Here is a 27,169-nt window from a genome sequence, read left to right as displayed (position 1 = left end):
ATAATTAAAGAATAATAGTTTTCTCAAATTAATAAAGGGCATTGATGAAATACCTACGGTTAGCGAACACAATAGTAAAAGATTGAATGCTTTAAGATCAAAAATAAAGCAAGGAAGGCCAATTTCACCAATTCAACACTGCACTGGATTCCTAGCCAATATAATAAGGTATATCCATAAGTGAAAAAATGGATGATCCTGTATCCTAATAACAATTTTAAGTATTCACAATTTGGAAAGCACCTTTATGGATGTTTGCCTGACTTCTCTTGTCTTCTTGATTTCTTTCAGTAGTGAGGGTGGGAGTTATATTTCTTTTAATGCCTGCCACTGGGCTACCAACACAATGAGGTCTGGCCTGAGGTTTACCGCCAAAACAAACCACATAAGTCACAGTCATGCTTCACTTTGAGAAAATGAACACAAAGTGTTAAAATTCAGTAGAACTCATTGCAGGCTTCCCTGCAACAGGAAGCCTTAGCAGGGAATTTCAGTGAAACTGAAAGCGAAAGTCACTCTGTTCTGTCAGACTCTTTGTGATCCCATGGACTATTCTCCAAGCCGAAATACTGGAGTGGGTAGCCTTTCCCTTCTCCAGCTGATCTTCCTGATCCAGGAATAGAACCGGGGTCTCCTGAATTGCAGGCGGATTGTTTACCAGCTGAGTCACCATGGAAGCCCAAGAATACTGGAGTGGGTAGCCTATTTCTTCTCCAAGGGGATCTTCTCAACCCAGGAATCAAACCAAGGTCTCCTGCATTGCAGGTGGATTCTTTACCAGCTGAGCTATATTTACAAAACAATTACTTGACAAAAAAAAAACAAAGAAAAGGAAACTGAAAGCTTAAATGACAGGAGTCACTACCTAGTGATGCTTAATTAGAAAGGAAGATAAAGCTTATCTGATATGTTCCTGCAGCCAGTGGGATTTGATTTCTAAAAATTCAATTTGCAACCAACTGTTAAGGAAATCTCTACTGCCAAAATGTAAGGCAGACAAATAATTAGTGTGTGGTGTGTGAAAAAGAAATACATGAGTTGCCTGAAGATTTGCTGCTTCTCCAATACTAGGGCAATATCAGCCAATGCACACGATAGAATCGAGGGGTAAATCCCAAAAGAGCTGACTGGTTAAAATGCTAATTCTTACCTTTAAAACAAAACACCTGGAGTCATCAAGAAGGCTCAAAGGAAAACAGAAAAAGGCTCAAAGAAAAAACAAAACACAGACTTGAACATACCGTAAGTTTCTAAACAGTAGACTCTGTTATGCAGGTTCTGTCCTTGAAAGGGTCAAAACACTCAGATTCAGATTCTCAGATAGAGCTCACTGTACGGTGTGTCTTACTTTTTATTTTGTCTGTACACAAAGAGATAAAGCCAGCTCCCATTCAATTCAGTTCAGTTCAGTTCAGTCGCTCAGTCATGTCCGACTCTTTGCGACCCCATGAATCGCAGCACGCCAGGCCTCCCTGTCCATCACCAACTCCTGGAGTTCACCCAAACTAACGTCCATCGAGTTGGTGATGCCATCCAGCCATCTCATCCTCTGTTGTCCCCTTCTCCTCTTGCCCCCAATCCCTCCCAGCATCAGAGTCTTTTCCATTGAGTCAACTCTTCACATGAGGTGGCCAAAGTACTGGAGTTTCAGCTTCAGCATCATTTCTTCCAAAGAAATCCCAGGGCTGATCTCCTTCAGAATGGACTGGTTGGATCTCTTTGCAGTCCAAGGGACTCTCAAGAGTCTTCTCCAACACCACAATTCAAAAGCATCAATTCTTCGGTGCTCAGCTTTCTTCACAGTCCAACTCTCACATACATACATGACCCCTGGAAAAACCATAGCCTTGACTACACGGACCTTAGTTGGCAAAGTAATGTCTCTGCTTTTGAATATACTATCTAGGTTGGTCATAACTTTTCTTCCAAGGAGTAAGCCTCTTTTAATTTCATGGCTGCAGTCACCATCTACAGTGATTTTGGAGCCCCCCAAAAGAAAGTCTGACACTGTTTCCACTGTTTCCCTATCTATTTCCCATTAAGTGACAGGACCAGATGCCATGATCTTCGTTTTCTGAATGTTGAGCTTTAAGCCAACTTTTAAACTCTCCACTTTCACTTTCATCAAGAGGCTTTTAGTTCCTCTTCACTTTCTGCCATAAGGGTGGTGTCATCTGCATATCTGAGGTTATTGATATTTCTCCTGGCAATCTTGATTCCAGCTTGTGCTTCTACCAGCCTTGCGTTTCTCATGATGTACTCTGCATAGAAGTTAAATAAGCAGGGTGACAATATACAGCCTTAACATACTCTTTTTCCTATTTGGAACCAGTCTGTTGTTCCATGTCCAGTTCTAACTGTTGCTTCCTGACCTGCATACAGGTTTCTTAAGAGGCGGGACAGGTGGTCTGGTATTCCCATCTCTTTCAGAATTTTCCACAGTTTATTGTGATCCACACAGTCAAAGGTTTTGGCATAGTCAATAAAGCAGAAATAGATGTTTTTCTGGAACTCTCTTGCTTTTTCAATGATCCAGTGGATGTTGGCAATTTGATCTCTGGTTCCTCTGCCTTTTCTAAAACCAGCTTGAACATCTGGAAGTTCACGGTTCACGTATTGCTTCCGTGGTGACTCAGCTGGTAAAGAATCTGCCTGCAATGCAGGAGACCCCGGTTCTATTCCTGGATCGGGAAGATCATCTGGAGAAGGCTTCAGATCCCATTAGCAATTTTCAAAAGGTGTGGGGCTAGGAAGAGGAAGCAGCAGCTAAGGAATGCTGATAAACTTCCTCCTCGAGGTTAATTTCAAGGAAAGTTCTCATTTTTGTTCCTCTAGCAACAAAGCTTTAGACAATCATCCTTGTAGTCCTCTGTCCCCTAGTGAGTGAGGGCCGTGAGTCCTGTAGGGGCATGCAGGGTTTCCAGCCATTCTCCACCAACTGTCCCAGTATAGGCTGGACACCAGCAGGACTCCCAAGCAGGTGCTCTGTGGCAGCCTCAGGATGCGGAGATGGTACCCCAGGTGGGCAGGGGGTCCGGCTGTGGCTGGCTGTAGGGAAGCACCAGCAGGACAGAAAGCCCTGAAATCAGAGTTGGTTTAGGCCTTTGTGATCCAAGATACCAGGAAATTAACTGCTAATGTCACAGACATCAACAGAACCTGCAAACAAGCCCTTCAGACACTGGTGGACAAAAAATGCTCAGAATGGACAGGACTGATGATGATTTAGGGGCTTCCTGCCATGCACACACAGTCAGTACCACACAGGTAGGCAACAGCCCAGGGCTAGGAATGATCTCTGCGTGGCCCAGGTTTCTTATCCAGTGGATTCAACCTCCCACCCTTAAAGCAAAATACTAAGGAATGCAGAGGAACCAGAGATCAAACACCAGCATACCCTGGATCATGGAGAAAGCAAGGGAGTTCCAGAAAAACATCTACTTCTGCTTCATGGCTATGCTAAAGCCTTTGAGTGTGTGGATCACAACCAACTGTGGAAAGTTCTTAAAGAGACAGGAGTACCAGACCACCATACCTGTCTCCTGAGAAACATGTATACAAGTCAAGAAGCAAGTTAGAACCTGACATAGAACAACCGACTGGTTCAAAATTCTGAAAGGAATGTGACAAGGCTGTATACTGTCACTCTGCTTATTTAACTCATATGCAGAGCACATCATGAGAAATGCTGGACTGGATGAAGCACAAGCTGGAATCAAGATGGCCGGAAGAAATATCAATGACCTATATGCAGATGATACCACTATAATGGCAGAAAGTGAAGAGTAACTAAAGGACCTCTTGATGAAGGTGAAAGACGAGAGTGAAAAAGCTGGCTTAAAACTCAACATTCCGAAAATTAAGATCACAGCATCCAGTCTCATCACTTCATGGCAAATAGAAGGGGAAAAGCAGGGAAGCAGTGACAGATTTTCTCTTTCTGGGCTCCAAAATCATTGTAGACAGTGACTGCAGCCATGAAATTAAAAGACACCTGCTCCTTGAAAGAAAAGCTATAACAAACTTAGATAGCATCTTAAAAAACAGAGACATTACTTTGCCGACAAAGCTATGGTTTTTCCAGTAGTCATATATGGATGTGTGAGCGCCGAAGAATTGACACTTTTGAACTGTGGTGTTGGAGAAGACTCTTGAGAGTCCCTTTGATGGCAAGGAGATTAAACCAGTCAATCCTAAAGGAAATCAGTCCTGCATATTCATTGGAAGGACTGATGCTGAAGCTGAAACTCCAGTACTTCGGCCACCTGATGCAAAGAACTGACTCACTTGAAAAGACCCTGATGCTGGGAAAGATTGAAGGAAGGATGAGAAGGGGACGACAGAGGATGAGACGGTTGGATGGCATCACTGACAAAATGAATATGAGTTTGAGTAAGCTCCGGGAGTTGGTAATGGACAGGGAGGCCTGGCATACTGCAGTCCATGGGGTCACAGAGAGTCAGACACGACTGAGTGACTGAACAATTCCAGCTCCATCCTGATCCTGGTCATGACCTAGTACATAGCATTCATGAAGCATTTATCAAGTGTCTTATTATGCACCAGGCACTGTTATGGAAGCTAGAGATAAAACTTCATTCCTGCAACTCCGTGCACCTTTACAAGGCCTGTCTGCTACAATGTAAGCTGTGGTTAATAGAAAAGTGAGCAAGTGGCATTTTCTAACGTGAAAGCAATTTAATTACAGTGCAAGAAAAGTCAATACTCAACTCGGCTTTACCTAAAGTTCAAAGAAAGAAAAGCTACAGGCACTCATCAACTGTAGTAAGATTTTATTCTTTAAGTCGTCAAATTAATAGATACACCATCACACATCCTTTTTATTGTGGCCTAAAATGGGGGGGGGGGTGGGATGGACAGGTAGAGGCATTCGTTCCCAGAATAAACTTTAAAAACAGTCTTATGGGGACTTTCCTGTGGTCCAGTGGCTAAGATGCCACAGTCTCAGTGCAGGAGGCCCCAGTTTGATCCCTGCTCAGGGAACCGGATCTTGCATGCCACAACTGAGACCTAGTGCAGCCAAATATTAAAAACAACAACCAAGATGTCCTTAAAAACAGTCTTACAGTCCACCTTCCTCCCTTTCTCCTTTACTTTTTCATTGCGACCATCAAGTCCACAAAAGAGCTAACAGAGAACTGGGGGGTTTCTGGCCAAAGGAAAAAACAATGACTTCTGGGTACTTTCTCACGAAATCCCTAAGACACCTGGTTCTTCAGTTTGTGGGAATAGAAAGCAGCATCAGCATGTTTCTCATCACTACATGCTCAGTGCGTTTATGCTCACCTCTATTATCTACACCGTGGTTTGCCTGAGAAACTGCTCAATTATCCCAAAGTAAAAACACGTATGACCTTATCTTAGCAAGCAAATAGCTTGGGAATGACCACAGACCTCTGCTGAACAAGTCAAGCACCAAGCGATGGGGCCCAGTGAAAACGGAGGCAAAACCACAGTTCCCCAGAGCCTGCCCTGTGGTCTGAGAAGACTCGACGCCCACCTTCTCACTCCCCCGACTTCACCTGCCACTCAGCTCCCATTCGCCATGCTTCTGCCTCCCCCTGCCTCAACCTCTGTCCTTCAAATCTGCTCTTTACTCATGGCAAGCTGTCTTCTCCAGCATCACTGAGACCTTTTCCTGGCCTTCAAAACACAGAAAGAATAGAATTGTGGGGAGAAAAGGAAAAGTGAGCAGCTCAACTTTTATACCTTAAATAAGCCTGCCTGGACCCCAGATGATTTAGACATGGAACACCAAGCTGCTTAAATTTCAAATCTGAGCTAAGTCTTTCAGGTCTGGTCAGCTACCCTAGACTTTCACCTTGCGGGACTCTGCCTGGCTGTAGAATGCCTCCAGCCCTGAGGCTGCCCTCTGCCCCTTAACTCAAGATGGCTTGAACCTTCCTACCACCTTCCTACCTTTGTTGTTCCCTTCCGTGGTGTTGACCTTGTGTGTCCCTCTTTGCCTTCTGTGAGTGTTAATTTCTAATATAAGCTCAACTGGGAGTATTCTGCAGCCATACTGCTTCCTTTCCATATCGCCTCCACTTTTTTTCTCTTTGGGGTTTGCACTGGTTAATTTTATATGTCAGTTTGTGCCATGGGAGGTATTGGTTAAATGGTATTTGGTTAAATGCTATCTTTGGTGTGCCAGTGTATTTCTTCATGAGAATTATGTGTGATTTGGTAGGCTAAGTAAACCCCAACATGGGTGGGCCTCACCTAATCCGTTGAAGCTGTGAATACAAGAAAAGGTGGAGTAAAGAAGAGTTTACTCTCTGCCTGTCATTCAGCTGAGATATCCACCTTCTCTTGCCTTCAGATTTAGACTGGAATTTATACAAACACCTCTCCTGGTTTTAGGCCTTCGAACTCAGACTAGAACTATGTCACCAACTTTGAATTTCCAACTTGCTAACTGCAGATTTTGGGACTTCTCAGCCTCCACAAACACATAAGACGATTCCTTACAATAAATCTACACACACACACACACACACACACACACACAATTGTGTCTACTTCTCTGGAGAAGTAGGATTCTAGTACAATGACAACTTTCAGAACTTTCTATCTCTCCTAAGCAGCTTGTAACATCTACAGTCTTGTTTTCCAAAATATTTTGAAATCTATTTTCTTAAAGCATGGGCTGACTGTACTCTGTACGCCTTTCTGGCTAATATGAATGCCCCAGAAAATGAGGTCACTTTCTCAGATCCTTCTCACTTGTCTATCACTAACCAGTTCATCTTTGTTGATCAGAATTCAGCTCAGAGTAGCAATTATCTCTGCCATACTCAGTGTTCTGAGAAATGGAACTGTCATTAAGGCCATCAAGACTTAAATACTTTGTCTTCAGCTCAATACATAGCCAGTTAATACCGTGTAATGTGCTTATCCCTATTTTATTTTCCCCTGTTCAGATTTATAATTTTAATCAGCAAAGCATCATTTGTAACTTCCATCTGGCCAAGATGTGTGTACTCATATAACTGTAGGACTTCATGTTCCATTTATTTTACTTCCAACAAGTAAATAAAATTCATAGACTCCTGAGTGTTTTTGCCTTTTATATATGGAGCTATACCATCACACTGCTTTTAAACTGTTGGTTTTACCCCTATGTAGTACACAGAATAAATTGTTCCCCTCAAAGATATCTACATCTTAATTCTTGGAACCTGTGAATATGTTATGTGAATAGATTATGTTAAAGAGATTTTTCGGAAATGATTAAAATAAGGATGCTGAGCTGGGGAGATGATCCTGAATTATCTAGGTGGGACCCATGTAAACATAGAGGTCCTTACAAGTGAAAGCAGCTAGACCATCAGAGATGAGAAGATGCTAAACTGCTGGCTTTAAAGATGAAGGAGGCGGGGCATGTAGGCAGCCTCTAGAAGCTGTCAGAGGCAAGAAAACAAAGTATTCCCTAGACACTACACAAAGGAATGTTGCTCCATCCACACCCTGATTTTAGGCCAGTGAGAAGCATTTTGGACTTCTGCCCTAAGGAAATGTAACATAAGAAATTTGAGTTACATTAATCCACTAAGTTTGTGGTAGTCGCTGTGGTACCAGCAGGAAACTAACAGGTCAAAACTTATCTAAAACATGAATCTGATTTCACCATCGTTTGGTGATGCTATTCATGGTTTTTCCTTGTTGCTGTTGTTATGGTTCCTGGGTAATTTTTTTTACCACTAGTGCCACCTGGGAAGCTCAGTGAGTCACTAATCCCATCTTCCTGGGGGCACTGATGGAAGTCAAGCCTCTTACTAGGATCTGTGAATGTGCTTCAGTGTGTTCCATTGATCGCAAGTCACATTGTTTCTCAGAAGTTTATGCTTCCCCATAATTACCTTCCACGAGGAGTGTCCCACAGAACACGTGAAGCGGGCTTCCCCTCCCCCTCTTCCACATCACTAATCCCCAGCACTGGAGGCCTTTCGGGGTTCACGTTCCCTGGGTCTGAGTCCTTCTATTCTGGCCCCAGTAAATAATCTCACCACCTCCCACCGAGACCCAGTATGATTTCTCTACCACCTCCTGAGCATCAGTAATCAACAGGGAACTGAGTCCACAGACAGAACACATCTGCTAGGGGCAATAATGAACAAAAATAATTTCCTTACATTTCAAAATGGTTTTCATTATCTATGTTGCTCTGTGTCAGACTTTAACCTAACAAAGAATTATCTAGCCAGTAAGAGAGAAATATGGTAAAAATCACCAATTCCTCTGATAGGAGAATGAACTCTTCTTAGTTTGGTAATTGATATTGACAGAATTGATATTCTAGTCAAATCTGGATGTCTAGTTGGGACCTTCATCCTTTCTACTTCATACCGCCTATTCTCCACCCTCAAGGAAGGCCTAATCACTGCAGAAGAACCCCAGGGCTCTGAGGGGTGCAGTCTGAAAACTACTGCAAGAAGCATCTTTCTTTCCAGGAGGAGATGTGTTTTCATGGGGAGAAATCAGAAGGCTGAAGCCTCTTTCATTGAAACGTTATCTCAGAAAAAAACCAGAAACATACTAACAGTCTATCAACAGGAGAAAAGATAAATTAACCACGATATACACATACTCATGGGACTACTATATAACAGTAAAAAAGAACAAGAGCTATATCTAACAGCATGGAAAGATTAAAAAGTACAATATTAATCAAAAAGAAGCACTCTACAGAATGACATTCAATATAATATTATATAAAGACTAAAAGATGAAAAAATTTTGAAAAGGTAAAAAATGACGCCTTTATAGTTATAGAATAAAGGCATAGAAAACAGAAATGAATCTGATAGTGGAAACATATATGAAGGAAGTGAGTATATACAAGAGGGCCTCGTTCTATAATGAGAAATCTCTTAAAAGATCTAAAGTAACTGTCTCCCATTGCTGAGATTTATTATGCTCTAGTCTAGTTTCTATGTTTAAAGTGTTTCACAATAAAATAATGTAAAAATGGTTTCTTAACTCTATTTTAGACCTATTTCAAAAATACAACACACACGTATATGTATTCATGTGAAAAGAGATTTCTCAAAAAATAATTTTTAAAAGTTTTTGATTCAGTGATAATGATGGAAACTTTTTAAAATAAAATTTAAAGTGAGACTGGCATTTTATTATTTAAAAAAAAAAAAAAACTAGAGGAAAACAAGATGTGCTTCCCTCATAGCTCAGTCGGTAAAGAATCTGCCCGCAGTGCAGGAGACCTGGGTTCGATTCCTGGGTTGGGAAGATCCCCTGGAGAAGGAAACGGCAGCCCACTCCAGTATTAATCCCATGGACAGAGGAGCCTAGCAGGCTACCATCCATGGGGTCGCAAGAATAAGACATGACTTAGCAACTAAACCAAAAAAAAATTATGACAAAATCAACTTAGCAAGTAGTCCCTTGCTATTAGGATAAAATCTATAAAAAATGACAACACACTGAAACTTTCACCCACTTTCAGAACACATATTGATGGGAAACTTCTAAGGACAATTGAGATAAACAAACAAGGATTATAGCAGGTTCCTGTAGGCATCTCAGAAAAGAAAAATTTTTAATTTTGTTGAATGTTAAAAGAAAAAAAATCTACAGCAAGGAAAAAAGCATGCCCTACACTACAACTTGTTGTGATCTGAATTAACAATTTAATTATTAGAATTTTCACTCTTTCCAGAAATAAAGTTTTAAGAGCCATACTTTTATGTCTGACTATTTAATAAACTCATTCTACCATCCAAATACACAATGCTTCTGAGAAAGAAGTTTTTAGTTTCCTTTTTAAATTGCTTCTGCTGGCCTATGACTAGAAAATGTAAGTAATGGCTTTCTAGAGACACTCTTTCATCTGAGAAACCCAACACCTTACCTGGGTTGGTATAGAGCTGGCTTTCCACGGTCTTGCCAATGCACTGCAGTTTAACGGCCTGCAGGGCATCATCCACGTGCACGATGGTCGGCAGACTGCCCAGGGTGTCCTGGACCAAGTTGGCCACCTCCCGGACGTCAAAGAGCTTCAACAGCTCCGAATACACAGCTGGGAAGGAGCTCAGAAACACAGCCTTTAAAAGAAGAAATTTAAGTCAATTCCCAGATATCCCTGAGAAATCAGCTATAAAAATGTCAGTGAGTTTAAGACTGTGACAAATATTTTTAAATGGTAGGAAATAGAATGTCAAATGCTTCTGGTACCCAAATCTAAAAAGACTAAAAGGGCAAAATTTAGGGGGAAAAGACATACCAAAATGGAGCAATTTTTCAAAATATGCAAGGGTACAACATAGTAAAAACTGGGAAATCCTGTAAAACAACCGACATTAGCAAAGTGATGGACAAAACCCCCACAGATTCAGCAGAAGGCAGTGTGATCACATGGAAGGAATACTCAGCCAAGACCTGGATTGTAATTATTTATGTTTCATTCTTTTTGGAGAAGCTTTCTCAAGTGCTCATTTAAATCTCGTTTACCTTTAAGAAGCCAAACACATTAATTCCCTAAAACACTCAATTTATGATTAAAGAAAAAACATAGGACATCAGAAGGCATAAGATTATATGTAGGACTAGCTTGACTTCTAATCAACTCTGTGACCTTGGGCAAGTCATTTAATCCCCTAGGTTTCAGTTTCATCACCTGTAAAATGACAAGATCATTAGCATAATCCCTCAGGTTACTTCAAGATCTAATGAAAATCCAAAACTGTGTGTATTTAGAACAATATTGTTTACATAAATAAAGAAACCTGATCATTATTTTTTTAAAGAAAAAAAAAATAGATGCTAACATCAAACCCTGAAGGGCATACTTTAAAAATTGGGCTAAGACTGTACATCAAAACAAACTCAGCCTTTTAAAATTCCACAAAAGGAGGGCAATGGAAAGAAAAATTGATCAACCACCCGGTGGAGGAAGAGGCACATGTTTCTAATATGCTGAGAATCAACAGCTGTCGGATTTACCAATGAGATCTGACACCAGCAGAAAGTGGGTCAGGTCTACATGTGCTGATGATTCAAACACAGAATCGAATTCAAATTTGTGGACTTTGGTATCTACCTATATAGCAGTAGCAGAAATATGTTGAAGAGCCGAGACCTGTTTCTGATGTCAGAACCATCAGAATGTTCAAGGTGCTAGGGTCAACAGCTATGTTCTCCCTTTGGCTTTTAAAAATTATAGATCTACTTGAATGCTTTTAAAATTAATAACCAGATATTTTTCGGTAAAGAGTATATTTATATAACCTTCATTTCACTCTGCAAAGAACTGAGTCATAAGATGAAGCTTAAAAAAATTAAATGAGGCCAGCTTTCTGATCACTAAAAAGTCACCTAACTTGATGTTCCTCAGAACTCCGTTAATGTATGTGTCAATTCTTTATTTATACCTCTTTATTTCAAAAAGATATTTGTGCCTGCAGTGTAAGATGCAATTATTAAAAAGGATAAAGAAAAAGACCTTGTGATGAGGGCAGAAAGAGACTTGCACAGGTATCTAAGCTAAAGATTTTTACTGCAAATAATAAAAACACGATATTGTTTGATCTTCCTGGTATCCAAGACAAAAAGAGAAAAGATAATTAATAGGAATTTGGGGCAGGGTCTCAGGGCTCAATGCCTTCCACCATTCTTCTTTTCTTGGGGTTCCCACAGTAGAGAGCTGTCCTTGGAATCGACTACAGACAGCTGAGTTAGCCTTCTGTCCTGCTCCCAAGGAAAGAATTATTAGCAGGCGGGGCTTAGGCCAGGAGGACCAAATGAACCTCCTAGCAGTATCAGCTCTACAGAAAAGCTGTCTACTGATCCAACTGGAAGGATTGCTGGGATGGCCTATTCTGCCTCCAGGAGACAGAATTTGCTGAGTTGTAACTCACATGGAAAAAATCCAAAATGGAGCAAGGAAACTGGGACTTTTGTGTTGAAGGCAAGAATCCAGACCAAAGGCTATCCTTGGCTCTGGAAACGGTAGGCAGAGTTCCAAGATGATCTCCAAGAAACATGTCCCCTGATGCTGTTCCCAGGCAGAAGTGTTCTCTGACATATGGTGGGGGAACTCAGAGATCTGAAGCATGAGAAAGATTTGATAAACTGTGCCTGGCTTTGAGGATTGGAGGGGCCATACACCAAGGAATGTGAGTGGTCTCCAGGAGCTAAGAGCTAAGAGCTCCTTCCCCACCTCTGGTTGACAGTCAGCAAGGAAATGGGACTCTCACTCATAAGGAAACTGATTCCTGTCCAAAGTCTGAAAGATCTAGAAGGTGAATTCCTCCCGAGAGCCTCCAGGTAAGCTGTCAAAGCTTGCTTTTGGCTACAGGAGACCCTAAGCCAAAAATCCAACCACGTCTTTTGATCTACAGAATCTGACCTGATAAATGGCTGTCATCTAACACCAGCATGGCCATTTGTTGTGCAGTGACAGAAACCTAACATATTGGATCAACCAGGTTAGTGACACCTTCCATCTTAGAAGAGAGAGCTACGAACGTGTGGGGTCAAAGGGGGAATTGGAAAGGGAAGAAGTGTTTAAAATTCTCCTTCCTCCCAAAATATAGAGGGGCAAAGTCCTCCTTGCTTAATGAAGAAAACTAACCACTTCTTTATATAAATTTTCTCTTAGCACCAAACTAAGAAACTATGTACACGTTTTATATACTACCTCTTGATAAAAAGCTAACAGTCGAAAAAGAAGAGTCAAATATGATTCTTTGAAGGTGTGAAAATTTCACTATTAAAAAAAAATATTTTAATTTTTCTTTGGCCATGCCCCAAGGCATTTGGGATCTTACTTCCCCAGCCAGGGATACAGCCCACACCCCCTGCCTTGGAAGGTGAAGTCTTAACCACTGCACGTCCAAGGGAAGTTCCAGTTGCTTCACTATCCCGATGGAGGTGTAGAATTTGGAGAACCAGGAGCAGTTGGAGGTTAAATATAGAAAAGGAAGCTGCTCTAAGTCATGGCTGTACCTCAGAGCCCAAATCTCTCAGAGAGATGGCTAGGATTCAGCATAACATAACTAAGGTAGAAGAATGTTCCTCTAACTTTAAAGAAGAAAAAAATCTCATGAGTCCATAGCAAGACATTCTCATTTGAGAAACCACGACTTAAGGTTACTCTTGAGAGAAGAAGAATATTTTTCAGTTATGAATTAGGTATGTTATATCCTTGATAGAGGTTTTTCTTTTCTTTTTTTAAAGAAAAATCTCAAAATGAAAACTGAAATTTTCAACAGTTCTTATAAAAGTAGTGAACTTCTGAGAATTTTGATCTAAAGGAATATATGGTTTGCCTGTTGTAATATCCTTTTCAAATATCACCAGCTGATAAGTAAGGTTTGATTAGTTGGCAACTTGACATTGAGATCTTTGGCAAGTCTCATAAAGTTCAGTGATTGTATCATTAACAAGAGAAGCCAAAATGATAATAAAAGAGCCTGTATCCTTACTCAGGGCCTTCCCCGGTGGCTCAGTGGTAAAAGAATCCACCTGCAATTCAGGAGATTCAGGTTTGATCCCTGAGTTGGGAAGATCCCCTGGAGAAGGAAATGGTAACCCACTCCAGTATTTTTGCCTGGAAAATCCCATGGACAGAGCAGCCTGGTAGGCTATAGTCTGTGGGGTCACAGAAGAGTCGGACACAACTTAGTGAGTGAACAACAACATCCTTACCCAGATGGAAGATAAGTCCACCTCTGCAAAGAAGAAAGTAACAAGAACAGCTCCCAAACAGTCAGAAAAACACAGCATTATTATTGGAGGGGGGTTGTACATTTCTAGTGTTTTGCCTTTATATATGCCTTCCAAATGGCAAACAACACCAAGTTACAACAATACTCCTAGGGATCTAGTCTCCTAATATCCCTTTTTGCATCCAAATTCACAGTGATTGTAAGTCTCAAGTCTCCAGGGGAAAGTAATAAAGAAGTTGCTTCTCCATCTGACAGGTTTTTAAATCAAGTTTTTAGAATTAAACAGGTACAAGAAGTATTAAGAAAGTGTAGAGAAAGATATTCAGAATGATCTCTCAGCACAATGACCTCTCAGCACACTATTTGAAAAGTAGATAGATCCTGTTCTTAAACAAAACATGAGAGCTACTTCTGGTAATATACTTTGGCAGCAACTGCTGAAGTAACTCCCAGGATGATTAGGGTCAACTGAAAACAAAACAACATGCAGTTTAGCCGAGACCAGTACAATGAGCCTCAGGTGCATGGATTACAATACTGCACGAGGGAATTCTCTGGCAGTCCAGTGGTTAGGACTCACCAGTCTTATTCCTGGGATTGGGTTCCATCCCTGGTTGGGGAACTGCTCACACAGTGTAGCCAAAAAAAAAAAAAAAAAAAAAAAAAGGCAGGCTTAGGGAAAACAACTGCAGATTGTTGTTTTTGTTGCTCAAAACAACACTCTCTGTGACCCCATGGACTGCAGCACATCAGGCTTCTCTGTCCTCCACTATCTTCTGGAGTTTGCTGAATCTCATGTCCATTGAGCCAGTGATGCCATCCAACCATCTCATCCTCTGTTGCCCCCTTCTCCTCCTGCTCTCAGTCTTGCCCAAATCAGGGTCTTTTCCAATGAGTCAGCTCTTCACATCAGGTGGCCAAAAGATTGGAGCTTCAGCATCAGTCCTTCCAGTAGCAAACTAGCTAGAGAAAAATACCTCCCCACAGGTGACATTGACAGGGTGTCTCCAATCATCAGTGTGAGTTCTAGAAACTGGAATGGAGGCCGATGCAAACCAACAGGCTCTCCATTCAGGGTGGTAACAATCCAAAGGAAGACATTACCAACTTTCGCTCTGCTGGTGCTCAGAAGCTGGGGGACTTTTTAAAAGGCTCTTCCAAGTCAGTTAAGTTACAAATATAACCTGGAGCTATGAAATGCTGATGGAGAAAATATTCACTTAGGCGGCTATGTAAAAATAAATAAATTGGACTCATTTTTTCCTCTATTCAGCAGAGATGAAAAAACAATTACCTGTGATTGAGATAATGCTCCAGATCCTTTGCTTTCTTGTGAAAGAAAAAAACGAACTGACATGAGCAGTTCCTGAATACAGCAGCGAAATTCCTCCTCATTTTGCCCTCCAGTGGCAAGGGAAAACAGCCTTCGAGACTGAACAATATACTTAAAAATATATTCTTGGGCCTTAAAACAAAATTTTTAAAATGTTAGTTTCAAAGAAAATCAAAGGTATTTATTTAACAAACACACAACACAAAACTATAGTACAACATGAGCCTTTTAAATTATTGATTTAAGTACTAAAGCCCTGTGAGATTTTTGAACAATATTTACTCATAGTGAAAGAGCTGTTTTTCTCTAATACCTAATGAGAGGAAAAGTATAGTTAATTTTTAAATTCTATGTAATTCTTAAAGAGGTATGAACATTAAATGTTTTTGATCCTCAGATGATTTTAATATAATTAACAAAGATATGGTGGTCTATTTTTCAAAAATAATTCTGCTTTGCTGGTAGGTTTTCTTGCCACTTGCATTTTACCTTCAATCAGCCCTAGAAGACAAATTTGTAATGAGTAAAATGCTTGTTTTCTAGAATGTACACCTGTTTACCTTTATCTGCTGACATCAAATACTATGTACTCAATTACAGAAATCAAAAGGCTGCCAAGGCCGTTACTGCACAGTCCTCTTAAGAATCTACTGACAGATGGGAGGGAGGTAGGAGAGGGGTTCAGGATGTGGGGGACATATGCATATCTGTGGCCGATTCATGATGATCACACAATATTGCAAAGTAACTGCCCTCCAATTAAAATCAATTAATTAATTTAAAAAAGAAGCTATTGGTAGATTCTTTACAAACATGTTGCAAGAAAGGTATCAACATCTTCATATATACAGAGCTCATAGGGCCAGAGATACGGGCAGTGTTAAACCACGAGACCCCGTAAAACCTCAGGTTTCCTCATTATGATTCCTGCTAAGCCATCCTCCAGGCCAGAGTACTGGCTTGGGTTGCCATGCCCTCCTCCAGGGGATCTTCCCAACCAAGGGATTGAAGCCAGGTCTCCCACATTGCAGGTGGATTCTTCGCTGTCTGAGCCACCAGGGAAGCCCATGAATACTGGAGTGGGTAACCTATCCCTTCTCCAGGTGATCTCCCCAACCCAGAAATTGAACCGGGGTCTCCAGGGAAGCCCTTAAAGTGTAAGACAAATGGTTCTCAGATGGTCTCTGTCAGAGTGGTAGAGGCAAGAACAGGGGACTTCTAAGCTTAACCGCTCATCTGTGGTCTTGTCTTCTCAACCCTTCCTTCTAGATTTCAAGTGTTCAGAGCCTGGAGGAGTAAGGATTTAATGCCAGGGAGGTTCCAGTGGGCGAGTCTGGCAAAGTTCTTTTCAAATCTCATCATCTCTGGAGCAGCCACAAACTGATTAAGATCACTGAATTGGAATGTCAGTGATACATCATCAGCGATTACTGCCTGTGCAGAGGAAGCCAATTTGCTCAGGCATCACCACGCAGCAGCACTGTTGGGCTATGATGTGCTATCCACAGCGTGTCATTACCTTCAGCACCTCCTGGATGTGCTCTTGTCTCTCCGCTTCTGTGATCCGGTCCACATACCACTTGAGTACTTTGATGAGATCTCTAAAATACAGGGGAAATGTGCAGAAGGTACAGTTGGTCTCACTCTCAATTAGAAGCCAACAAATCAAACGCTTATTTTTATCACAAGGAGGCATCATTTTCCATCAGTTCTCATGTTTCTGTCAAACTGTTATGATAATTTTACAAAGTCTGCATATCACCATCATTACCCCTTTTTTGAAGCTGAAGAGAGCAACATTTCCTCCCAGCGAGATTCCTTTCAACCTGGACATATTCCATGAGCCCTGCTGCTTCTGGCCATGCTTCCAAAGGGTGAACACAAATATCAGAAGAAAGGACTCCAGCCAGGGGAGTGTCTGAATCTGACTGCCATGGTCAATCTCGGACAACTGCTAATTAGGGCTTCCTCCCCAGTGAAATCCTAATTTGGATGAAATATTTATCTGGAGGCAAAAGGAAGTGTGGGGAAGGATGAAGATACCACCTCCTCATTTCAAATCACACCCCATGGACTTAACAAGCCAATTCTCTGACCTGTGGGAAGAATGAGGCTTACCATCAGAGCATGCCCTAGTAATTTCCAGAAAAGCCAAGTTTTATTTTTTCCAAGTAATTTCTAGAAGTTTTATTGTTTTAAGAAACAAAAATTGAATTAACTTCCACGCCTCAAATTCTCAAGATTGCAGTCGTGTGACCTTCAACACCGGCCAGTTCTTGGTGTCTAGAAAACCACAATTTTTAAAAATTTTTCTCTGTCCGAGGAGAATTCATGGTTGTTCCAGTCAGTAGATGCTGATGGGAACACTACTTCTGAGGATGAGTGGTCATGATTCTGGCCCAAGAAGATTCCATGAGCCTTATTTGTCTTATTAGAACTGATTAGTTGCGTTCCTGGCTAATCTGAAGTTTAGACATTACACCACTGTTTTCTAGTTTCCAGTAACAGTGTCACTTGGAACAGTGACCCCTCACACAAGGGCCCAAACTGTTAGGTAAGGGCAAAACTATCCTTGCTCAAACATATCACCCTCTGAAAAACTCATGTCAGTAGAAGGTCAAGTCTTGCAAAAATGACTCCATTCACTTAAACATCAGAGGTGTAAATCTTACCAGGCTATGGAAGCAAACAACCAAAAGAACTGGATGAAATGCTTACCTGGTTACCTACTATCTTTTATACAGCACACAGATGGGGAAAAAGGGCAAAGCCCTGATTCCATGCCCATTCAACGCACCTCTGGGAATAGATGACTGCGTGTACATGCCCATAGGTATTTAGTGTATAAGATTAAAAACATTGGCAGCTGCTGTATAACATAGGGACCTCAACTCAGTGCTCTGTGATGACCTAAAGGGGTGGGATTGGGCGGTGGTGGTGGGAGGCTAGGGAGAGGATTTATGTATACATGTAGCTGATTCATGTTGTTGTACAGCAGAAACTAATATAACATTGAAAAGCAATTATCCCCTAGTTTAAAAAAAAAAACAATTATAAACTAAAAAAAACTGGCAGAATAGCAATGACAGCAGTGGAATGGGGAGATGGAACTTTGGGGGTACATTTCAGGGTGTATTTAAGCAGGCCCATGACCAGGAAGATGTCACCCATAGGACAGAAAGAGGGGAGTTGTTATCTTCTAGGCTACATGTAGGCAGGTACCAGTTACAGCATGTCATTATCCATTCACTTTTAGTCTTGCTTGCCTTATCTGAACTGATAAGAAAGGAGCAGCAGTTAAAATGGCAGCTGGTAATAAAGGATAGAGTCTAATAACTGAACTCCTTGCATCCACGGGCCAGCTCTTCATACAATCAGCACAAAGCTTAGTGTCTGGCATGCAGGAGGCACTCAATAAATATTAGCAAATGAATGAACAAAGGACTTTAAAATGGTATGATGGCAAAGGCTGTTTTCCCATTATATTTCTTTCTTAAAGACATCTAGAATTATCATGGAGAAAGCAATGGCACCCCACTCCAGTACTCTTGCCTGGAAAATCCCATGGATGGAGGAGCCTGGTAGGCTACAGTCCATGGGGTCGCTAAGAGTCAGACACGACTGAGCGACTTCACTTTCACTTTTCACTTTCACGCATTGGAGAAGGAAATGGTAACCCACTCCAGTGTTCTAGCCTGGAGAATCCCAGGGATGGGGGAGCCTATTGGGCTGCTGTCTATGGGGTCTCACAGAGTCGGACACGACTGATGTGACTTAGCATCAGCAGCAGCAGCAGAATTACCAAGGACTGTGATGATTAAATGGGGCTCTTGACTATCAAAATGAAATAACCAGGTATTTTAGACTAGAGAAGATCAAGTGAAACAGAGGCAAGAAGAAATCATTATATTTTAGGTTTCAGGACTAGAACTCAGGAAGTTCTCCCCCCGCACCCCAACCTTTTTAAATCAAAATAAGTTTCAGCCATCAAAAAAAGATGTGTGAAAAAGGAAGATACTGTCTCAAGAGACACTTGAGTAGCTGTGTTTCATTTCTTCCTACATTCTCTTTTAAATTTTCCTATATAACTGGTGCTGCTTTAAAAAGTTCAAAAGAAAGTGTTCTAAACCAATTATAAGACAAAGGACCTTACCTGTATGCAAGTGCTCCAGCAAAATGACTCTCAATGTAAGTGTCCATTACAGGTTTAAAATGATGAAATTTGCTATCTTGCAGCAAATTGATTATGTGAACCTAAAACAAAACAAAATAGAGTTTTACAAAACTGAATGCAAACCAAGACATTTTTGGCAGAGGGAGTGGGAAGGTTTCTGTTTTGTTTGTTTGTTTGTTGTTTTTCTTTCTCTCTCTCTCTTTTTTTTTTTTTTTGGTTTGGGAAGGTTTCAAGTGAGCTCATTCTACTAAGTGCACATTCCTAAAACGGTCTTATGAAAGTAAAGATTTAAAGACAAAATTAAGGTATAAAGTTAATTTAAACTCACCAATGAATCAAACACTTTAGACCCATATTTTTGGGAATTTTCATCTAAAATTCCAAATAAGGTATCCAGTGTATCTTGCAGAAACTGTTAGATAAAGAAGTAGAAGCATAAATAAAATATCCTCTGTCTTTCCCCTCTAAATATTCTTTATCCCACAAATTTCTAAGAGAACGATAACAGGATGCATTTACCTTTACTATCTCGGAGCCATCAATTTCTTTTAATTTAGAGAGACAGCCTGTGATCTTGTCTGGGTGGGTTCTCCATTTCAAAAGATCAAGCATATCACCTGTCCAAATAGAAGAGGAAGATTAGTTGCCTTGATAGAGAACAGGCTCTCACAGGAAGGTGTTCTAACTGGTAAACAGTGAATTCTTAAATATCTTGCCACCTGGTCACCCAAACTGCAGGCTCCTTCAGACTCCAACTAACCCTCTAAGATGGCATTTATTACAGTGTATTCTCTTCCGTCCTTCCCAGTGCCCTTGACTGACAAATTCTTGCTTATCCTTCAGTTCTCAGGCTACTTGTATTTTCCCAACGACTGTAAACTCCACATCGAGCTTGGCCCTAACTTAGTGCTAGCATTGGAACAGAGCAGGCACACAGCAGGCAGTTGGTAAGTACTGGTTGGAGAGTTTTCTGTGTCCTCCAGTTAAACTGGGAGATTCTTGAGGGCTGGGAACCCACTTGATTCATTTTTCTGCTCCCAAGACATAGCACTCTGCCAAGCAATCAATTCCATTTGGCAGCGAAGGTCTTCTTGACAATGTGGCCCAAACCTGGCATGACTAGAAGGTTCCTGCACAATGATGCCATGCCATGCCATGTCAAGCTGCTTTAATTGGGTCTGACTCTTTGCAACACTATGGACTGTAGCCCACCAGACTCCTCTGGCCATGGAATTCTCTAGGCAAGAACACTGGATTGGGCTGTCATGCCCTCCTCCAGAAGATCTTCCTGACCCAGGGATCGAACCTGTGTCTCCCACATTGGCAGATAGGTTTAACCACTCAGACACCTGGGAAACCATACAATGATGACAAGTCCAGTCAACTGTCAGACCAGCAGATGAGCCCTGGGACCTGAAAGGGCCAATTCCTGGACTCTGTGATCATCTTCCACCCTAGACTCTGGGAAGAGCAGGTCCCAGCTCTTCAATTCCCTTTTCTTTCTGACCTGACAACATGTGAGCCCTGTGTCCAGCAGAGTCCATAGGGAACCTCTTCACTGGTGAGGGAATAAACCCTTTCCTCCTCCTTCCTGGGCAGAAGCTCCTGCACATGGTGCCCATCTCCACTGGTCTCCAAAGGGAACAAGGAGTCAGTGGCATCAGAGGCCAATGACAGCAGTAACAACTGACAAGGCTCATGGAAGCAGGATGTGCCCAGGGCAGGGGAACCTGGCAGGGCTATTGTCCTGGTGCCAGTGGGGCTGAGACACTAGAGAAGCCACGAGAGAAGCCAGGAGCGGTTTTCTGCTTCAAAGCACTTGTTTCAGGAGAAACTTGAATGGGACTTGCCAAGAGTCAGGAAAGACCAAAAAAAAAAAAAGGCAAACACCAAACACAATAACAAATAATCCAAAAAAATCAGGGAAGTAGTTATGATGAGGAAGAAAACATAACATGGTAAATAAAGATCCCTAGGTCAGGAAGATCCCCTGGAGAAGGAAATGGCTACCCACTCCAGTACCTTGCCTGGAGAGTCCTATGGACAGAGGAGCCTGGTGGGCTACAGTCCATAGAGTCGCAAAGAGTTGGAAACAAAGGTGCGTCTAACACACACAGTGAATAAAGGGAAAACCCATAAGAATCTCAAGAGGAAATAGAAGCAACCTCCACCAAAGCCAATTTCAAGGGAAAAACTTCACAAAGGAACCCAAAGTAGGAAACTTAGCGCTAAATAGGAATATTTTTCTATAACAAATAGGGGCAAGAGGAGGAGGAGGATTTAGAATTAGAAAAATGAGGGAAATTTTCAAAAACTGACATTGAAAAAGAAATTTATCATTATTTTTATAGCAGAAAACCCTGAAAATGTTGAACATTCACGTCTAACTCAGATGCCCTGGAGGTATGATTGAAACATTCAAAAATATGATTGGTTATATTTAGATGAGAGATTCTACAGGGTGAGACCAGCTGACCAAAGAAAGTTCTCCAGGATTCTCCTGGTCTGCTTGCTGCTCCACTCTGACTTCCCACATCTAGCTTCAGGATGCCTGCCTCCTTCCCTGGCGGCCCCTCTTTTACAATATGCCCTGCCATTCACTTCCCACTCCCCCTCCATCCAGCTCTGTCCCCTCCTTCTCTCTTCCCGCCCTTTAGAATGAGGCCTTTGCAGGAGTGTTCAACGTGAGGGGTGGACCCTGTGCAGAGGAAGAAGGAGGCTCTATAGGCTGCAAAGTGGCATCAGTAGAGGACAGAGAATAGGACTGTCATCAGCAGAGCCAGAGGCAGATGACAGCGGTCCAGGCTGGGGCCATTCATCTTCCCTGCAAGAAGTCTGAGGAGCTGTTAGACTGCTCCCGATGGAGCTAAAAGGAGAATACAGTGTTATACTTTGTCCATCTGGACACAATTAAGCATGTATGCCATGTACTCAAAATTATCATCTCTTAGGTCTTTATTTTAGCCATTTGAAGATACATCCATTGCAAATTTGCAGCTAGGACCTATTACTGAAAATGAGAATTTTATACATTCCATTCAACTATCAATTAAGTGTGTACTGACTGTATGTCTGATCTGCCAAGAGCTATAAAATAGGTGGATGACCTGATCCCTACTTTTTTTTTCAAACCACAATCTCAGGAAGAGACTGAATAAACCACCCATTATTGGAGGGAGAAGGGGATATGGAGCAGTTGGTATTGGCACAAATGTTAGACTGAATTTAAGCATTGTTTTCATTTTTTCTTAACATTTTAAAAAGTTGTTTGTAACAGTCCAAGGAAGCTAACAAACAAGTAAAGTGATTTCCTTTTCTGATCCGCACTTTAAAGAAACTTAAAATATTTCCTTGATCTGAGTCCATCCAGTCCACTAGCCTCACTACGCTATCTAAGAATGACACTGAAACACACAGAATGTGTGTAGACAGAAATTTAGAAATCCTGAAATGCAAACCTGCTCTAGGAAACCATCCTAGAGACCACATCACTTACTAAATGCCCAACTGTAATGCAAATGGGATTTGTATATTTTCCAAGTCGAGTAAAATGAATACAAAAAAATTTAATTCCAATTTGGAAGTGGATTACTTCTACGCAGAGACATGTGTCTAGCATGTAAATTTCAGAAAAAAGAACCTCCTTCCTTCCTCTGTCCCATGTCTTTAAACACACTATTCATTTCTTGCCTCATTTTGAGCTGTCCAACATTGACAAGGTTAATCAAAGTCACAATGGTAATTAAGCATTTATTAGTCTCCAATAATGTGTCAAGCGTTGCTTTCTATATAGCGAGATGTTTAATTTAATGACTTCGTGAATAGTTTATTTACTTGAAAAATGTTCTCTGCTTTTACAGACCAGTAGCTTCTAGTTATCAGGATGTGTTTCCCTCTGTCTTATGTTCACAATTCTGTCTAATAGCCTAAACCCTAGAACTAGGAATAATTAAGCAGGCAGGGCCAAATGTTTTCATGGCAGAGAATCTATTGTTAGGTTTATATCTTTGGAAGAATAATGGCCCCCAAAGATGTCCATATTCTAATCCATGGATTTATCTTAACTGACAAAAGAGTTTTACAGATGTGATTAAGTTAAAGATTTTTTAAATGGGGTATTATCCTGGATGATTTGGTGGGAGCACTCTCATCACAGGGGTCCTTAAAAGATGGAAGATGATCAGAGTCAGAGAGATCTGAATATGCTTTGTTGCTGTCTTGGAAGATGGAGAAAGGGGCCTGTAGCCAGGGAATACAGGTGGTTCCTAGGAGCTAGAAAAGGTAAATAAAGGGATTCCCTCCTAGAGATTTCAAGAGGGAACGTGGCCCTGCTAACATCTTGATTTTAGCCCAGGGAATAAGATTGTAGACTTTCTACCTCCAAAATTATAAGATAATAAATTATTGCTGTTTTAAGACAATAAGTTTATAGTAATTACTACAGCACTAACTGACAACTAATACCAGCTGAAAATAATCTAATGGAGACAGAGAGTTAAATATGAACCGGATTCTTTAGAGACACACAACTCATCCATATAGGATGAATGACAATAACACCTAAGGGAGTCAATAACGTTGATTTTATTATTTTCACAATCTCTATGGGGTTAAACTCTTCTCACAAAAAAAACAAAAAAGCCTGAGATTTGGTAAGTGCTGTATAGTCATTACAGAATTCTGTCAATGAAGGTTTTATTTAATTAAGATCATTAACCATTGAATTCTGATAGTCTGGTGTAATGACCTAACTTGGCAATAGCTACCTTCAATCAAATTTTCTAAAAATAAATTACATAGTTTATTTTTTAAATATGTCTCCAAAAATATCTCTGGAAGGGGAGAAATGAAACCCAATATGAATGCAAAAAAAATAATTTGCCAAGGTCCTACATAAATACAGTAGCACTGTTTGACAAATTGGATGCTATCATTAAAAGTGGTCATTATAATAATGCCAAAACTTGCTTCTTTTCTCATTCCATGTTCTGAGAAAAGATATGTATTTCTTACTATATGACACAGAAGAAAGAACTAATAACACTAAAAAGTTTAAGCACAGGAGCGTTTTTTGCCTAACATTACAGAGCCCTGACTTACTATGGTTTGACTTCAGATTTCTGACTTTACATGGGTGCAAAAGTGATATGGAATGATTTAGAAACTATACTTCAATTTTTGAGTTCAGATCTTTTCCTGGGTAAGCTACATGCAGTTCAACAGCCTCCTCAATGCTGAGCATTGAGCCTCAGATCCCAGACAGCCAAGCGATCATGAAGGTAAAGAAACAATATGGTTATTAATACAAACATTCTGTTTTTCACTCTCAGTACAGTATCCAATAAGTTATGCAAGACATTCACCATTTATTATAAAATAGGCTCTGTATTAGCTAATTTTGCCCAACTGTAAGTGTTCTGAGCTTGTTTAGTGTAGGCTGGGCTAAGCTGTATCACACAGAAGAAAGAACTTCTTTTCTTAGATGTTTTGTGGTGGTGGTGGTGGTGTGTGCATGCTCAGTCATGTCTGACTCTTTGTGACCCCATAGACTGTAGCCCACCAGGTTCCTCTGTCCATGGAATTCTCCAGGCAAGAATACTGGAGTGAGTTGCCAGTTCCTGCTGCAAGGGATCTTCCTGATTCAGAGATCGAACCTGCATCTCCAGCACTGCAGGCAGATTCTTTGCCGTCTGAGCCACCTGGGAAGCCCCATGATGTTTTGCAGATTAGGTGTAATAAATGCATATTCCACTTATCTTATTCAAGTTACCATGGGCTTATCAAAGGAATGTAACCTAATCCTAAAGTCAACGAAGAGACATACCTTATTATAAAGTGACTATCTTCAATAGAATGAAACTAATTTTATTATATGGCATTCAGGATGCTTTCCAGAAGGCTTACATGGCAACCATGAAGAATTCAAAAATATTTATTTTACTTCCTTCATTACAGACAGTGCTTTCAGAACAGTTTGCCAAGGAGAAGAGCTTGCTTTATTAATCATAACTTTCTAAACAATCACTGACATAAAAAGTAATGCTAGAATAGAAAAGTAATATCCATCTAATTAATCAGAAAACAGCATTTATTCTGAAGCCTGCAATGAGCACAGTTTATGAAGCAAGAGAGATTAAGGTGGTGGTAATCTTCACCTTTTTTTTTTTAAGCAGCTGGGTTTTGATGGTTTATTTGAGGACTTGAGTATTGGGTTCCAATACTAGAATAATTCTGTAGTCCTTAGACTATACACATTTAACTGTTCGTTGGGTCACAATTACTTTTATTTTATTAAAAACCACAAATAGAAGGATCAACAACAATTTTTCTACTGCAAAGTTCTTAAACATAAAACATGTTTACAGAATATCCAACTAAAATTCACATGAGTACTTAAATACAGGGACTTTCAAATAAAACAGTATTATACATTACCGTTTTGTGTGAGTTTTGTGGAACAGAGAAAAGATGTTATCCAAAAAGACTCCTTTGTGGCCTTCATGGCTTGATTATTATTCCCAAGGAGAATGCCCTTGGAAAAAGGAAGTTTGAGGTAGCGGGTAGTATCCTGAAGATTTGTGTTTTCTTCACACTATAAAAAAATATTTTAAAAAATGGAAGTGGGAGAGGTAAGAGACCTCTTGAGAATTATTAAGCATAATATCCATTTCTAGTTTTTAAGAACTGGGAAATATTCCAAATATCATTACAAACAGAATTTGGCTTTTAAGTAAAATGCAACAAAAATGTCTAAGAGGAATAACTCACTTATTTTGGATGCAGACCCATTTGGGTTTGAATTCTATCTCTGTTACTTCCCACACAAGTAACTGTATCAAGTTATTCAGCCTCTTATGATTTCCGTTTTCTATCTCTATGACCTCACTGTGCTGCCATACAAATTAGATTACATGAGGCCTTTACATAGAGCCTGATACATTGGAAGCGCTCAAGAAATCATATTGCAGTGACCATAGCATTTAAAAAAATCTTTTAACTGGAGGATAATTGCTTTACAATGTTGTGTTGGTTTCTGTCATACAACGCAAATCAACCATAACTATATATATATATATATATACACACACACACACACACACACACACACACACACACATATCCCCTCCATCTTGATCCTCCCTCCTACCACCACCCCTCATCCCACAACCACAGCATTTTTAAAAAGTGCTTAAATTCTTCCCACATCTCCTCTGAGGTAGATATTAAACAACTCCTTACTTTGAAAAGAGGCAATTAAAGGACTCTGTATTTCATGATAATCTACTAATCCCACTATGGTGAGAAATCCCTACAGAAAATGTCAGTCAGCAAACGTAAAAGAAATTATAGGTTTTAAAAATATAGTTTCATATTCCTAGTGTAATTCTTTCTTTAGTCGAGGGTTGTCGCTAAATGCTAAAATCAGCAGGAAAATTGTTGATGAGCAAATGAACATTCAATGCTGCCACACAGATTCCCTCCTACTGGCAAGGGGACAAATATAACTGCACGTGGGGGGATTGGGCTGTCGGCCCTCTGATGCAGGGCAACGAACACAACACATCATCCTCGCGATGCACTCCTCCCAAAGTTGTGGAGCCTACATGGATGACACTGACAGGCTCACCTTCTACTTCACAGAAAATACAAAGGACAGAGCAACACGCTGAATGCTATGGCGAAGCAACCAGACAAACCCAGAAGGCGGCACTTTCTGTAGGATGCCTGTCTGTGACTCCTCAAGTCAAGTTTTGTGGGGGAAAAAAAAAGGATTACTCTAGATTAAATAATACTTAAGAGATCTGTAACAGCCAGATACAATAGAATGGCCCTGGATTTGGACAAACTTGTTGAAAAGGATTTTCTTTTGGAATTGATACATTGATTAAATTCTAGATGAGATTAAAAAAAATTTAAGGATTGGAAAAGTCATTAACTGGCAAAAGTAAATTA

General features: G+C 40.6%; 1 protein-coding gene across 1 annotated transcript in view; it reads right to left on the bottom strand.

The window, feature by feature from the left end:
* DOCK4 (dedicator of cytokinesis 4) overlaps nt 1-27,169 on the bottom strand; it is a 472,233-nt gene that overhangs the window by 130,417 nt on the left and 314,647 nt on the right. Inside the window, exons 17-23 of the mRNA XM_068972403.1 lie at nt 25,652-25,808; nt 19,736-19,833; nt 19,545-19,628; nt 19,196-19,296; nt 16,562-16,643; nt 15,004-15,174; nt 9,893-10,085 (exon numbers count right to left, since the gene is read on the bottom strand). Coding sequence (XP_068828504.1) covers nt 9,893-10,085; nt 15,004-15,174; nt 16,562-16,643; nt 19,196-19,296; nt 19,545-19,628; nt 19,736-19,833; nt 25,652-25,808 — 886 coding nt within the window. The remainder of the gene's footprint in view (nt 1-9,892; nt 10,086-15,003; nt 15,175-16,561; nt 16,644-19,195; nt 19,297-19,544; nt 19,629-19,735; nt 19,834-25,651; nt 25,809-27,169) is intronic.

This window comes from Capricornis sumatraensis, chromosome 5, assembly GCF_032405125.1.
Source record: "Capricornis sumatraensis isolate serow.1 chromosome 5, serow.2, whole genome shotgun sequence".
NCBI lineage: Eukaryota > Metazoa > Chordata > Mammalia > Artiodactyla > Bovidae > Capricornis > Capricornis sumatraensis.
This window is presented reverse-complemented; position numbering and strand designations above follow the sequence as displayed.